Source organism: Lepidochelys kempii, chromosome 3 (genome assembly GCF_965140285.1).
Source record: "Lepidochelys kempii isolate rLepKem1 chromosome 3, rLepKem1.hap1, whole genome shotgun sequence".
Taxonomy (NCBI): domain Eukaryota; kingdom Metazoa; phylum Chordata; order Testudines; family Cheloniidae; genus Lepidochelys; species Lepidochelys kempii.
In genome coordinates, this window is record NC_136382.1 from 100,905,910 (window position 1) to 100,922,920 (window position 17,011).

The 17,011-nt window shown below is 40.0% G+C and overlaps 1 protein-coding gene across 21 annotated transcripts in view; it reads right to left on the minus strand.

Moving 5' to 3' along the window:
* Positions 1-17,011, minus strand: part of EPB41L2 (erythrocyte membrane protein band 4.1 like 2) — a 248,946-nt gene that overhangs the window by 122,517 nt on the left and 109,418 nt on the right. For all 21 annotated transcript variants that reach the window (XM_073337300.1, XM_073337316.1, XM_073337314.1 and 18 more), the window contains 2 exons: positions 15,306-15,793; positions 14,033-14,245 (listed from right to left, as the gene is read on the minus strand). In XM_073337300.1, the coding sequence (XP_073193401.1) occupies positions 14,033-14,245; positions 15,306-15,779 (687 nt within the window). In that variant the 5' untranslated portion in view covers positions 15,780-15,793. The remainder of the gene's footprint in view (positions 1-14,032; positions 14,246-15,305; positions 15,794-17,011) is intronic.

The following is a 17,011-nucleotide window of genomic DNA, read 5'->3' on the forward strand; positions in this document are numbered from 1 at the left end:
TCTGCTCTGTAAACACACAATGTGGGAGAGGGTTTTTTAAATCTAATCTCTCTTTAAAAATTAGTTTTATCTAGTTTGGGACCATAAACTCCAAAATGCCTTAACTAAGGGATCACACACTTTGTTGCTTCTGTAAACCAACCAACATTGCACACATCATGGGCTCCCTGTATCCCTCCATTCCCTCACTACCCTCCCATCCCCCTCTATTTCAGGGACTCCCTGCAATTCCCCTCCACCAGGAGGGCCGTGTGCCCCCAGTCTCCCACTGCCAGAAGTGTTGTGTATACCCAGTCTCTGCTCTCCTCCCATATCAGGGTCCACCATTCTTCTCCCTTCCAGGTTCAGTGTGCACCCCCACTCCCACTTCCCCCAATGCAAGGGGTCTGTATTGCTATCTTCCTTACCACCATGGGTTCCATGTGCCCCCACCCATTCAACTATTCCAGGGTCTCCCACTTTCCCCTGCCAGGAGTTCTGTGTGTCCATCTCTCATATTACCCCATACCTGGACCCCTCCTCCCAACCATAGCTTCTGTGTTAGCCATTCCCCCTACCCCTTATGCCAGTGGCTCTTTGTGTAGGAACTCTCTACCCCTTCCTCCATACTAGCATCTCCCAATCTTCCTACAGACTGGGGTTTTGTATGTCCCATTCTCCCACACAGGGTACCCTTCCCCCCCACACCAGAGATTATGTGCCTGCTCCTAATCCTCCCTTCCTCACCTTCCCTTCAATTGCAGGGGCTCATTACCCCCTTTTCCCAATACAAGAATCCCACAATTCCACCCACATCAGTGGCTGTTGTGTAGGCTCATCACCACCACCATAATTCTTCTGACCTGGAAATAAATCATTCAGGGTGTTAACATGTTAAACAATTACGAGGATTATCAGAGCTGAAATAGAAGTATTGTTATGCTGAAAGGAGTTAACAGTTGCCATCAACCAGTTTGGTCTATAGACATTTGCAGAGGTACTTGAAGCTGTGGCTGTGCTAATTAGATGCCAGGGACATCATGTGTCTCCCATTTCCTCCTTTTCAGCTTTCCGATTCCTTCCCCCCCCCCCCCACCCGAAATCAATAGGCTTTTGTCCATTGATGCTCAGAACATTCCCTGAAGTTTTAGAATTGATCAGATGAGACATTCAAAAGTTACTGTGTTACATACAGACAAAGAAATGCCCTTGAGTTGACAGTATGGCCTTGCAAGCTTGACCAATCATAATTGCATTGCTTTTGCATGGCACTTACTACAAATCATCCCTGAGTCCTTCAGCATTCTGTTGAGGCAGAATGGAAACTCTGCAGCAGATTTAAATTTAATTGCTTTTATATTTAATTCGTTTTTTAAAAAAATACAATCTGAAATAAAACAGATTATCTCTATACTAAGTTCAGTTATATATACAATTCTCAGTATACCACCAATGTTTACATAAACATCACACAACTACCTAATAAAAGACCACTTTAAATTTTTCTCCTGAACTAAATTCTTTCCCAAGTTTATAAAAATATTAATTCACATTTTCGAATTAACTAGTTTTTGCATCTAAAATTTACTCGTTACCCAGAAATAGCATTAATTTTGCGAGTTAATACTACTGTTACCAACTCATATAGCAAAAAATATACTTTTAAAACTATTGTCACATTCTGTCCCATTTCATCATTTTTAGCAATTTGGTATGTATGTGAAGGCGAAACTAGTGGCTAATTTACAGAAGTGACCGCCATATATTATACACTATAAATATAAAATCCAAATTAAATTATCAACACATCCACAGAGTAATGCAATATAGAATCATTCATACAAACTACAATAGCTGGTTGCAGCTTTATTCTGGTAGGTTGTTTCCATGCTTTTCCCTACCCACATCCCCAGGCTTTTCTCATGCTAGAGCAAACAGATTCCACCAACCATTCACTGATGAGCACTGGATCAAGCTGGGAAAGTAAAAAGCTTTTAGGACTATAAAAGGATTATAGATCAACAGTAACGCACCAATATTTAATTTATTTATTTTTAACTAACTCTGAAAGGAATGGACACTGGTCTAGCAAACATTCATCAACTAGTATACAATCCACTGCTGACTTTAACCACAATTCCAACAACAAAATGGTACATAACTGAGCCTAAATTTCATATTTTCATTGCGATTATGCAGCTCTTTATCAACTAAATAACACTGTCAGAAAATAGGATACCAGCCAGCCACATAGAAGTGAATGCTGCAGCAGCCTAAGAAATGTATCATTTCACATTAGCAAGCAGAGAGTTGCTGTCATCTCAGCAAGCAAACTCTTATTTCATCTTAATCTTCTGGTTATGGTGGTGATAATTAGCTAACAGAAGTGGGGAGGGAGAAAGTATCTGTATCATTAAAACAAATGAAGCTTGAATTTAATGAATTTTACGATTTCTGATCATTTTTGTTCTCTCCCTTGTTCCAGGCAAAGTTAACACAAACCCAGATTTAATTTAAATGGGTGGAAATGAAAAGATTTCTAATCCAAACCAAGAAAAGAGCAGAAAAACAGTAATGTATTAATAAAGCCACATCCTGAATCTAAAGAGGGTTTTTGTTTGCTTATTTGTTTTAATGTACAAGTGTGTGTGATTTAAAAACTCACATTCAAAAAATCAGGTCATTATTCTTTTACTACAGTAATTAATTTCACAAATTATTGCTCATCTTTATTTCTCTACCAGTAAGGAATATTTATTTATACAAATAGTATCTTAATGTAAAAACAAAAAAAAATTACAATAGAGATGCTAAAGTGTACAGTAAGAACTGCAAAAAATGACAGTTTCCAATAACATGAAAATTTGCTCAAAACATAATTTAGTCAAATATGAAATATTAAGGACTCAAAGAACTAGTACCTAGAAGTATTAAAACCCTTTGAAGATAGCTGCTTCTTAAACGTCAGTTACCTTGTGAAGTAACTTTCAAAAGGCTTTTACTACCATCGTTGTGGTAATAGTACAGTATGTAGAATATTTTATATACTTTTAAGTTCAAAAATAAATTGAGATAGGCTGAAATGGGTTTATAGTAGTCAGTGTTGCCTGCTAATGTCCCACATTTTTATATTTTTTGTAACAGGTATGGCTATAGTAATTGACATTCTTATTTGAATATCTATGTTGATCTCTGCTGATGTTCTGTTTTCATTAATTTCTGCTTCTATTCCTCAAGGTAGCTCTTAATTCACTATAACTGCAATTATATAACATTGCCATGGCAATTATAGTTGATATTTTTAATCAAAAATTAATTTGGTTCTGCTCAAGTTTTAAACATTTCTAATTTAATTGTGTTAGGATGAAGATGTTGCAGATATGAAAATCCCAACTATAAATGCATGTCCCAGCCTAACTGCAAAAAGCAAGATATTTTAAATTAACACATTACAGAACTAATCCATTTATAAACTCAAAACCTAGTGTTCATGGAAACGTCATTCTGCATTACCTTAAATCTAAATGACATTTATTTACATACCCATACATCTTCAGATTTCAATGTACACTGCCTACATGGAAATAAGATTCTGCTTTAGCACTGCTCCATTTTTTTCATGGTTCTAACTAATATTTTGGAGAAATCACCAAGAAGCACTGTTATGGGTCTTCATCACATGATTAAGTAAATTCTTATTACAATGTGTTTCTGTAAACCTATTAATCACGTTTTGTACAAATGTAAATTAATCACACTGTACAGCAAATTCATAGTACAGTAACTCCCCACTTAACGTTCTCTCACTTAATGTTTCAATTTTATGTCTCTGCTCCATTACAGAACCTGCTTGTTTAAAGTTGTGCAATGCTCCTCTATAACGTCGTTTGGCTGCCTGCTTTGTCCATGGCTGGCAGCCCTCCTACGCACCCCTCCCGAGAGCCTCCCGCCCACTGGCGGTCCCCACAGATCAGCGCCTTCCCCCTGATTCCCCTGCCAGCAGGAATCAGCTGTCTTGAGGTGTTCAGTAGGCTAGGGAGATGGAGCGAGGATGCAGAGCGCAGCCTCCCACCTCCCTCCCCTGCCACCTACCAGCAGCAATCAGCTGGTCTGCGGCGTTCAGGAGGCTTGGGGGAGGAGCAAGTACACGGTGCGCAGCCTCCCCCCTTACCTCCTGAATGCAGCAAACCAGCTGATTGCCGCGGGCAGGAGGCAGGTGGAGCACGATCCATGGGGTCTGCCAGCGGGCAGGAGGCGTGGGGGAGGCCCACGTAGGGGAGCTGATGGGGGCTGCCAGCCTGTTTAATACATATATTAAATTCCTTATTTAAAATTGTTTAACATGTATATAATGCCTTTTGTCTGGCAAAAAAAATTTCCCTGTAACCTAACCCCCCATTTACATTCATTCTTATGGGGAAATTGGATTCACTTATCATTTCGCTTAAAGTCGCATTTTTCAGGAACATAACTACAGCATTACCCTAGTATTTAAGCACCAGTGTATATTGGCCCTAAACAGTATGTTTTGGAAGGATAAAAATATATTATGCCCCTTCATGGGACATTTCTTCTGTGAATACTTCTATTTACCCTGCCATAAAAAATTGCTTTTTGTGAAGGATTTAAACCAACATCAAGTGGAAGCTTGATTATACATCTGTATAGCTGAACTAGTTCTGTTTTATACCTAAATGTAATTGTATAAAATTGACACTGGCAGAAAAAGATCCCTGACATACTGTAAGAAATATCCACTGCACTTGAGATTTTACATCTAACAGGAACTTTGCATATTTTCAACTGCCAAAGGCTTCAAAAGAAGCCCTCATTAAAAGAAACAAATGTAGTTACAAAATAAAAATATTGAAAACTCAATGGCCATATCCATTTACATAAAAAAAAGTGTCAATTCTCCAGAATATAATCTCAAATAAGTATTTGCTGGCATAGTAGATCAGCAATACCTCCAATACACTGTGCTAATGGAAACCTAATGGAAACACTAGACGTCCTCTTTCTGAGCTAACAAAGCACCATGCAGAAAATTCTCCATTGCAGGGGAGTGGGAGGAAAAGATGGCAGTTTTGTTGCTCCACAGCATTTCTAAAAGCCATCCCAAAGAACATCATTGTTGTCAGTTTTGCAGGAAGCTGACCATATCTTACTCTTCCAATCATGTTAGAAGTGCAATATATGTGACTGACAATATGGAAGGCCTCAGGGAGCATAGATAGAGAAATGAAACCAAGATTGGCCTAATACTGTCAGCTCCCTTGGCATGTGTCCTGCATTAGAAAAGAATAAGTAGTAAAGCCTTTCCCAGATGTTGGGTAAGCAACTACTCTTAAAAATACAGTTAGAAGCAAACCCTGAATTAAACTGAATATGGCTTTTCATTTTGCAAAAACAGGAAGCACAACATAATATAAAAGGTTCCTATTAGTATTTCTTTTACAAACATTGCTGCTGTTGCTGCTTGTGTGGAAGTATACACAGGCATGGAAAAAAAAAACATTGCCGAATGCACGCATATAGAGAGTATGCCTCCAAGCCAGAGAGTCTGGGGACAGCAGCAGTCAGAAGAAGTAGCTGTTGCTCTTTAGAAAGGATGCCTGCATTCCATTTCCCTGCAGGCAGGAGAGAGCTAGTGCTTATTTTTCCAGTATGAAGAGGAAAAGAGGCAAGAAGGAAGACTCTACAGTGTTAGACAATTGGTAAGAGTCTGAAAGTAAGGTGGCCAAGAAAAGAGGTCTATTTAAAAGGTAGAAGTGGTTAAAGAAACCGAAATTACAAAATGAGATTGTTTGTAGAAAGTATCTAGCACCAGGAGATTATGGAACCCAGGGGGACCCATACATACGGACATAAAAATACCAAGAAAAATAGTGGCAATATGTTGGTGTAGACAGAAACACTTTGAATAAATGAAGGTGTCAGACTTGTACAATATCAATTACTTTTTTTAAATGTGAAATTACACTTTATAATAGTAAGAGTATCTTTATCGACAGCTCGGTCGCTCCATGTGGAATTACGAAACAAACTGAAAATAAATTTGCTCACTATGTGCGCTCTTCACTTACGTATTTAAGTGCAACCAAGCGCCAGGATTTCCAGCAAATACTGATAGATTCAGTGAACCTATTGCTGCAGAAAGCACAAAGTCATTGAAAAAGCTAAATTCAAAATTATATTCCAATTAAAGACAAAAAAAGCTTAGTAGCTGTTTTTAAAAGGAGTAGTCTTTGTACAGCGTTATCTTCACATTGATTGCTTCTGTATTTTGAATTTCATAATAACGGTGCTATTTCCACTTATTTGACAGTGCCATGAAACAAAAGAAGGAGCAGCTATTAGAGCCATAAAGATCATCCAGTATGAGATTCTAATGAACGTTTTGGGAAACAATTCTTTCTAATAATGTGATCAAAGCAGTAGTTGTGTTTGTGGTCGATTTCCCGCCCCCCCAGTTAGGAGGGATGCAGAAAACAAAAACCCGATCAGGCTACACATAAATTAGAACATAAAAACGGCCATACTGGGTGTGACGTTGCACTCTATATGATTTTATAAAAATATGCTAATGAGTGTGAATATAACGTAACTGGAATATGCTTCATGCAAAAGGTCTCTTGTAAGGTACCATTACAAAGCTTATAATCTACTGAGTGTGATCATCCTATTTGTATAAATGTATCGCTCTTGTATCTGAAACCAGAAATATGAACCCTGAGGTCCTATTGTAGTTATGCAAAGTGTGGGCCATTAATGGTGGTTTGGAATCTTGATGGTTCCCATTAATCAGGACAATTGTCTGTAAATGGCTCTGTTTTACTTGTAAGTCTTCCTGTATACCTGTGGGCTGGCAAGTGGGTAATGAAGTCTTACAGTGACATGTGATCATGTCACCTGAACTGGAATCCATCTTTAAGCTGGTGCTTTTCCATTGAGAAGAGGGGTGGCAACCCAGAGGGACAAAGGATTCCCGCCTTATGCAAAAGATATATGTGGGTGGAACAGAACAAAAGGGAGAATTATGAGAAATCCCTGAGCTACCACCTGAGCTGGAACAAGGGCTGTACCAGAGGAAAGGATTGTGCCCGAGGAAGGCGTCCAGACTGTGAAAGAAATTTATTGAAACATCTCTGAGGGTGAGATTTTATCTGTATTCAGTTTTGTTACTGTACTAGACTTAGACTTGCATGTTTTATTTTATTTTGCTTGGTAATTCACTTTGTTCTGTCTGTTACTATTTAGAATCACTTAAATCCTACTTTCTGTATTTAATAAAATCACTTTTTACTTATTAACCCAGAATATGTATTAGTACCGGTGGGGTGGGGGGAGAGCTGTGCATCTCTCTCTATCAGTGTTATAGAGGGTGAACAATTTATGAGTTTAGCCTGTATAAGCTTTATACAGGGTAAAACGGATTTATTTGGGGTTTGGACCCCATTGGGAGTTGGGTATCTGAACATTAAAGGCAGGAACACTTCTTAAGTTGCTTTCAGCTAAGTCAGCAGCTTTGGGGCATGTGGTTCAGACCCTGGGTCTGTGTTGGAGCAGACAGGAGTGTCTGGCTCAGCAACACAGGGTGCTCGAGTCTCAAGCTGGCAGGGAAAGCAGGGGCAGAAGTAGTCTTGGCACATCAGATGGCAGTCCCAAGGGGGTTTCTGTGATCCAACCCGTCACACTGGGTCAGACCAAAGGTCTATCTTGCCAGTATCCTGTCTTCCAACAGTGGCCAATGCCAGGTGCCTGAGAAGAATGAACAGAACAGGTAGTCATGGGATCCAGGTCCTGTCGCCCAATCCGAGCTTCTGGCAAGAAGTATGTTTGTATAATCTACCTTTTGACAGTATTTCCCACCTCCCACCCCACCCCGAGTAAATATGCCAGATTGTTCAAGTACATGGTTGACATAGGCCAATAGTCTTCTAGTGGTTTTGTAGAGAAATAATTTCAGCTTTGAGATACAGTATGAATTTTCCATTAAATAGAGTGTTGCTAAATGCGTGGGAGCACTTTTAGATGAGTGTAGCATAAGAGCACGTCCATTTCAGTTGCACAAGATAGTTTCAAGAACAGCTCTCTAGGGCAGTGGTCTCCATTCAGGGGTCCGCGCACCCCAGGGGGTGCACGAGATGATCCCGGGGGTGCGCGGCAGCAGTAGTGCCCCCAGACGGCACTGGGCAGTTTTTTTTCCTTCGGCAGCAGCTCTGCACATCCACAGCTGGTGATCTCCTCCGGCGGCACGCCTGCAGCAGGTCTTCCGGTCTTCTTGCTTTGGTGGCACGCCTGCGGCAGGTCACCTTGGGGGTGCACGAGCCAAAAAGTTTGGAGACCACTGCTCTAGGGAACAATATTCTTTATAATGTAGTTAAAGCTTCTTTTTCTCTAGGAGGAAGTTTCAGATACTGCAGCTGGGTCCTGAACTGGAGAACACCTGGTCTCCATCTGTTAAGGACCATCTGTTCCTGTCCCCCAAAACACATTTTAAAGTTGGCAATGAATATTATTTCTAAACTAGAGATTTTAATACCTCAAGAGATTGAGTAAACCTGCGTTATGAAATGTATGATCAAGGACACAGCTTACATATTATTCTGAAGGTGGATGTGGTTCCACAGCTGGAAGCTCTTCAAAAAAAAAAAAAAATCTATGTCCTTGTCCCCTGCCTGAAGCACCTGGGCACAGTGTACTGGAGAGTCCCTTGAAACATCAGGATATGGTGTAAAACCTCTCACTGGGCAGGCATTTCTTATGAATCAAACAGAACTGGACCCTTGAAAATTTAGAGGTTCTAAAAACAGACAAAGGGGGACTGTACCACATACCCCATTTTATTTACACAGTTAATGTCTGTAAAATGTGCCCAGACATGATTCTGACTAGCTCAACATGTTTGTATAACAATAAAAAAAAGGCTTCAATGCTCAAAAATCACACTGGCAGAAGAGGTTTAATTTATGTTTGATGAACACTTAGTCACATAAAAATGTTGCAAGTTTCTGTCCAGAGTTCATTTCTTGGACCATGAATCCGCCATGATTCTGACAGAATGGCTTTGGATTTAACTGAGCAAGTGGTTCCTATCTGGGAGTAAACCTCTCCTATTTATGTTACAAAGTACCTAGATACCGTGAAATAGAAAGCTGCTTTGACCCTATCCTTTTGTTTGGTTTGGTGCATGCTCACAATGTTTTATCAGTGTCTAATTTCTCCCACTGGCAATTTAGCTAAAATTCTGTATTGGGTAAATAACTGGGATTACTTTTTCTAACAAACTGTCTTGAAATGTTTTCCACTCCTCTAAGAAAATTGCTTCTCTTTATGAAGTTTTCCAGGAAATAATCTTTGGGTCATTTTTTCACTTCCCTACTGCTTCTTTGCTAGCCATGGATTTGACTCTTATCCATATATAGTACACTTAACTACAAACACCAGAGCTACACAATGATGCTTTAAAAATACCAATATTTCTCAAAATGCTTTCCTGTCTAAAGAGTGAGTGATTAGTGCTGCTTTGCCTAATTCCATGATATGCTGACTGTACCAACGCTAGCAAGCACTGAAAACCTAGCGAATTGTTCGTTCTGTTTTTCTTTACTGTATGGGAAACAACAACAAATGTGCTGAAAAGCTGATATGTTGTGATAATGGTGCACCACAACGGAAGCATACAGTGCTATTGTAATATTCCACCAAAAACACAACACATGGAAGCAGAAAAGAAACTGGGAGAGAGGAAAGGAAACAAAGACAGACAAGGAATGTGAGCATTAGATACCACATACTGACAAACAGCAACACAACCAAGTGAAGCTGGATCTAAAATAACTGCCCAATATAGCTAGACTATAGCAAGTTTAGCATTCTGTTTTGAAAAAAAAAAGTTGAAGTCAAGCTAAACGTTAAGTTTCATCTTGACCAGTCACACCAGAAAGTAGGTTTTCTGACTCCAAACAACACGAGGACTTAAAATATAAATTTAAGTATTCAATTTCCAATTCCTTAGACTAACATCCTAGTGTAGCTTTCACACTGTATAGTTTATAAATAGGCAATTCAACTTTGGAATAGAAAGTAGTAATTATTTTGGACTTGCAATACTCAAGTTTAAACAGGGAAATAACTAACAGAGCAACAGGAAGCATTTTATGTAGGCAGAATATAACTAGTTTAACTAATCTGGCCAGGACAACTGCTTTGTATACGTGATTCAGATGCCAGTTTTGCATTCTTACACAAGTTTTACATTGGTTTAAGTCCACAAACATCAAAGGAATTATTCCTGATTTACACCAGCATAGATTAAAATGATGAATAATCAATCCCCAATAGTCTACGCTTATGCTTTGGTGAAGAGGACTAGGAACACTTTCAGAAGTAAGTTACCAACCTTTCCATAACTGTTGCTCGTACACTGACTCTGTGTGTGTGTTTGTGTACGCGCACACGCTCCAGTGCACAGTTGGAGAGTTTTTCCCCATAGCAGTACCTGTTGGGATGGCATGAGCATCCTCTCTTGCCTCGCACCCTGCACGCAGGCATAAAGGATGGAGCCACCACTGATCCCACTAAGTTCCTTCCTATCGGAAGAGTCCAAAAGACAGAAAATGAGGGGAGGTTGTGGAATGGACACATACAAAGTATCTCGAACTACTTACAGTGGAAAGAAAAGGAGTACTTGGGGTACCTTAGAGACTAACATTTATTTGAGCATAGTTTATGCTCAAATTTGTGAGTTTCTAAGGTGCCACAAGTACTCCTTTTCTTTTTGCGAATACAGACTAACACGGCTGCTACTCTGATGCTTACAGTGGGTAACTCACAAGCAACCCAAACTGGGAGGTGGGTTTGAGGTTTATTTGAACTACTTGTCCAAATTTAACATCGTCTCTAGATTGTTGAGCGAGCACGAGAGCGAGACAGCAAGCGCATAGTGAGAGGCAAACATGTAACATGATGACCTATCTGGTGGCTTCACATTAGCCAACTGGTAACATAGGCAAATACAACTAGATCTCAAAAATGATATTCTTTGAGTGGAAAAGGACTTCCTCTCATTCTGTTCATTGTATTTGCGGACAATTGAGTAGAAAACCTGAAAGATCTAGTCTGTTCCAGATAAAACTCTAAAGCTCTTTTAACGTCCGGAGTGTGAAGTCTCTCCTAACCATTATTACCACGAGGCTTTGGAAAGAAGGTTGGTAAGAAAATTGCTTGGTTAATATAAAGTGTTATCCACCTACTGTAAGAAACTTTGGGTGATGACTAAAGAAGACTTTGTATACAAAACTGTTTACAGAGGGTCTGATACTAGTGCGCTCAACTCCCCCAATCTCCTGGCTGATGGCTACTAAAAATGCTATATTCATTGAAAGGTGCAACAAACAGCAGGCTGCTAGAGGCTCAAGGGGAGGGCGGGGGGGGGGGAGAAGGGAAGCAGGGGTGGCATTTGTTAAGACAAGATTCAGGCTGCGGGGGGTGGAGGGGGGGGGGGAACAGGGTTCTGTATGTGCAGAAATAGCCTGTCCAATCTCTTTAGAAGTCTTAGACATTGGGTTTGGAAAAAAGAGCCGTTATCAATAGGTAGCTGGAACACCAATATAGCTGCTAAGTGTACTCTGATTGAGCTAATTGCCAATCCTTGATGTTTCAGGGACAGAAGATTATTCAGCACACACTGAATAGAAGTGGGGACTGGGGAAACCCCTTTCAGTTAGGACCAAATGGAAAAACCTCTTTCGTTTAGCCAGATAAGTAGTTCTAGCTGACGGTTTTCTACTATTCAGCAGCACATCCTGAACTTCTCTAGAGCAGGACTCCTCCACCAATGTTAACCATGAAGACTTCAGGTGAAAAGCCTGAAGATTGCGGGGGATGGGAGAAGGTGGCATGAAGCGAGTGTGACGGAGGGGGACTGACTGATAGGTCTTAGAGCTCTGAAAACCAGCATTGACCAGGCCATGCCAGGGCAATCAGTATAACATGGGCCTTGTCCTGCTTGACCTTGCATAGAACTCTGGGCAGAAGAGATATATGGGGAAAAGCATACAGGAGAGACACTGACCACAGCAGCAGGAAAGCATCCATCAGTGAACCCGGAATGTGGCCTGCCTAGGAGCAAAACTGATGGACATTTCCTGTTGTCTTTCCTGCAAACATATCATTTGAGGAGCTTCCCTCAAATGGTCTGGGCCATGTCTGGGCTGAGGAACCACTCATCATGATTAACAACCTGCTCAGGTAATTGGCCAGCATATTCTGAGACTTGGGAGGCAGGCCGCTTTCAAAAGTTGCTGATGAAGTCTCAAAACAGAATTGTTTCCCAGCAGGCTAATGAGGACCAGCTCCCACCCTGTTTGTTTACATAAAACATGGCCATTGGATTGTCAGTCAGCACCAACATGCCTCTTTTCCAATATGTGGAAGGAATGCCATGCAGGATAAATCAATAGCTCTCAACCAAGGGCACTGGAACTGGGAGGCCAGGGCCTTCCCACTTTTTGGAAGTGGACAGGCCTGGTCCATCCACTTTTTTACCATGGGTCTCCCCGCCCCCCAGCAAGTAGAGGGTCCATGGCTGCCGGACCACTCCAGCTTCTGGTTTGGCCAGGGACGGGGTGGGGCCTCGGGCGGAAAGGGCCACAGACAGGGTGGAGGGCGCTGGGGAAGAAACTGAGTGGGAGGTTAGGGGCAGCTCCACCTTTTATACCTGCATGAGGCAGCAGAGAGGGCTCGTGCTGCCACGATTGGTACCACTAAGGGGAAAACTGACAACTGTACACTGGAATGCACGCACACCTACAGTGCAATGGACGTGTGAAAAATCACTCGAAGATCAGTTGTGCACTTTTCTGAAACATGTATACACATAGCATTTTCCATACCTAACCTATATTAACTTCTCGAGGTAAACAGAGCTAATAACTGAGTTTTGTGGAAAGAGGATAAGCTGAGAAATGCATTAAGAGATTGCATAAGGACTAGAAACATTTTAACATTTACCATTTCAAAATATAAAGCAGCCTGTGAACAAAAAAATAAAAAAATAAACACAGTAAGCACATACCCAGTCCTATCTCCCTCAGTTTAAAGTCCTGTAAGCTTGTGGTGTAAAGCTGTTTATTCAATTCCCACTGTGGTCTGACTTTTGTTAAGAATGTAATTCCTCAAGGCCAGAATCCCATTTACATTACATTAACTAAAAGACAAAATTTAAATGTACATTTAACTACAACTGAAAATCTAAATTTATTTCTGCTGTATTTAATGTAGACACCATTTTTACTCAGCTTGGCAGTAAATATGCAAACGAATGCTCAAGTATTAGAAAAATGAGCATCTACCTTTTTTTTTTCACCTTAGCATTTCCTGCTTTTGTCAGTTTCTTAAGGCCAATTTTAAATACGGAAATAAGCACAAAATTTTTAGAAAATCTAAAAGATTTAAGATGTGAAAAAATAAAGCATGAGGCTACAGGGAGGATTAAGATTTGGCACAAATATGTAAATTAAATCAGTAGTGATCTGCATTAAATCACACAGTTAAACCAGTTAACGCACTGTCTAGAGTTCTTCATTACACCTATGAAATAATTCTAAAAATCAAATTAAGCCCAACTTTCTAGTTTGTAGTTAAACACTTATTTTAAAATAAAATACTGTTTTAAGTACAAACAACAGAAGACAGTGCCTTGAGGGAAATCTTTACTCTTTTGGGGAGGAGGCAGGTTCAGTTACCAAAAGACATCAATTTACCCAAAGAATTTTTTTGTTGTTGTTGAATTTGTATCGTTTTTGTGAAATTGCTGCTCAGAGTACCTTTTTATGGCTTAACTGAGAAGTCTTAACGATAGGGTTTTAAAATGGAAATATTAACTCACTCTTAACTACAGCAATGTGAATGTGACAACGTAAAGAACTCATTCCATTTATCAAAAACAAACATGCATTCGTTAACTCACACTGCAGTGAAAGCATACTGTACTCATTGCTGTCTTTCTACAGAGAAAGATCTCTTTATATAAGGCTTGCTGCCTTACCTCTAGGTCACAGCTGTATTCGGTGCCATCCAGGAGCATCACTTTGCATGGCACAGTTTTAATCTTCTTGGGAGCTTTCTGAGGCGCTTTTTCCATTTTGATTTCGGCTGTCTGTACCTCTTTGGTTTCCCTCTTTTCTTCTACTTTTTGTTTTTCTTCTTGCTCATTGGCAACTTTCTCTACTTCAATCTCTTTACTGTCTTCTTTAGCAGGCTGTAAGAAAGATGTAGTTTAATACAACGAGTCCAACCCTTTCAGGATGAAGTTGAAAGAAAATTCTTCTTTTCTGTACTTCAATAATTAATTATTCTTATAACTATCCATTAAGGTTGTGCTCCCAGCTGGTGGTGTTTGGATGCATAATATATAGTTTTTAAGGTTTCCCCTTTTCTCAAAGTTACTGAAAAACTATTTTTCTATCCTAAAGGCCACTATCTTGCGGTTAAAATTCTAGCAGAGGCAACCAGTCTCCCTATAGAAGTCAAAATAAAAGTTACACTTTTTTCTTAAAAGCAACTCAAAATATAATGAGAAATTGCATTGAACAAGACCACATTTAAGAAAAACTCAAGCCATAAGTGACACAGGTTTGTATTTAAGGACTGACATCTGAAGGCAAGACTTTGGAGCACTACAGAGGAGAGGCACATGTATGGCATAGTGCCTCACATTTCAACACCATAGCCACCAGCATCTGAACACCAACCTCCAGGCAGCAAGAAATAAAGACCGTATCCACAATGCACAGTCTGAGAGAATGGAAGAGTAAAGCGTGGAATAAAATAACTGAGATCCTCAGGACTCAAAAATAACTACAGCAGATAATAAATGGATTGCTTCAGTCACTAAGGTTATGTCTACACAGAAAAAAAAACAAAACAAAAAACCCGCAGCAGCAAGTTTCACAGCCCAGTTCAACAGACTTGGGCTCACAGGGTTTGTATTACAGTGCTAAAAATAGCTGTATGTGCACATCCTGGCTCAGGCTGAAGCTTGGGCTCTAGCCTGAGCCAAAACATCATAGTGCAAATCCATGTCTGAAGAACTGCCTGGCCTTTTTTTTTTTTTGGTGGCTATGTAGACATACCCTCAGTAGCACATCACTAAAGTCAGCCCAAGCAGAAAAACCTGCACAAAAGTACAAACAATGAGCCATATTAATCCCTGGTATAATTTCAATACATGACATGGAATTCAGAGGAGTTACAGCAGCAATAAATCTGGTTCACTGACTAGCCGTTAATATTTTCATTAATTTATTATCTTTCCACACCTGTGTGTCAGCACTGCTCACAGAATGCTTCTCCTCCTCCTTGTCATCTTCTTTAGTCTCGTGTTGACTCTCAATTGTTGCTTCTTCCAAATTTCCCTTTGGCTGAGTCATGTCCTCTGGAAGTTGACTTTCCCTCTCCTCCGCTGCCTGTCTCTCCTCTACAGGTTTTTTCTTGGCTTCATCTTTGGGCTCCACCAAGTTATAGGATTTTTGTTTCTTAAGCCATGGGGGGATAAAGCGAGAGATCCCCTTGCCTTCAGGTGGATCTTTTTCCTTCTTCTGACTGCTTGGGCTGCTTTGGGTAGCTAGTGCTGGGGAAGAAGGAGTACTTTGTGCCTCTTCAGAGAGTGTCTTTTCAGACTTTTGATTTTCCTGACTCTCTATTGCTTCCTCATGTTTTTCGTTGACTGCATCTGCCCCCAGCAGCTCAGATTCCTTCTTTACTTCAGTCTCTGGGCCAACTTCAGTCGTCATGGTCACAGGTTATGCTAGAAATCCAACAATAAAATATTATTATGCATTGTTTCAACATTATACTTTTGGGCTCTCAACACCATTCATAGGAATTATCTAAAAATTAAGGCACCACAGATCAATTTTGTTAGGATTAAAGAGCTGTTTTAATCCATCCTATTTAAAGATCTTCAACCAAAAATAAAAGTAGCAGCAGACCAAAATCTGCTGCCATATTGGACATCTGGAATTTTCAAAAATGCTTATGCTAAAGAGATACATGATGCTTCAATGCACCACTGCTTTCCTCTTGGAAAAGTGGTGGGAGTGCTTCATGGTTCCTAGAATTAACACGGAAATACACTTGCTACAATAGGGTGCTCTTAATGTTAAAGACAGACTAAACATAAGAATTGTTCAGTATGTAACTTTCACTCTTTTCCTGCAGGCTTTTCAAAGCAGTCTAATGGAGCTCAAAATTTCAGGAGGAAATTTGGGCACCTAACTCTCCTGGGCTTGTCTGAAGATCCCAGCCATACACTGACATCCTGGCCTCATTTAAGTCAATGGAAGTTTTACCGTTTACTTCAAATCATAAAAAAGTTTAATCCATAGTGTTTACTGCATTTTTGTACATTTCCAACTTGATAAACACAGTGCGTAGGGGGAAATTATTCAAATGAAAAGTTCTCTCCCCTCTTTTGTGCTTTTCAGGAGTACATTTCCAATCCCATCACCATTCACACCCAGCATTCTAATTAACTTTAATCAAAATATTAAAGGCTATTTTAATTGGAATAGCTACATGGTCTCCTTGTTAAAAAATAAATTTAGTTGTTGGTACAGAGAAAGGAAGACACATGTAGAATGCTAGCAATCAAGCCCACATGTTTCACTGCTGCATACTATCAGCTGTTAATGGACAGAATTTTTGTAAATTTTTTATTTTAATCTAAAAATCAAATTTGTTTCATGAATTTGGCAGGATGAGAATTAAAAAAAAACCCACAAAAAACCCACCTCTAATTCCCTAAAACAACTTGAACTCAGGGACAGAGAAAGTGGAGTGCATCCCTATTTAATGCAGAATGCCTTCAACAGACCTTGAATCAAGTCTGGTCTCTGAGTCAGAAGTTGACATAAAGCACCAGAACATGATACTTTTAATCCCCATACATCTTTGCCCAACCCTTTCTTAAAAGTTTAGGATAAACTATTGGCATAGCTAGATGGCCTGAAAGTCAGCAGATTGC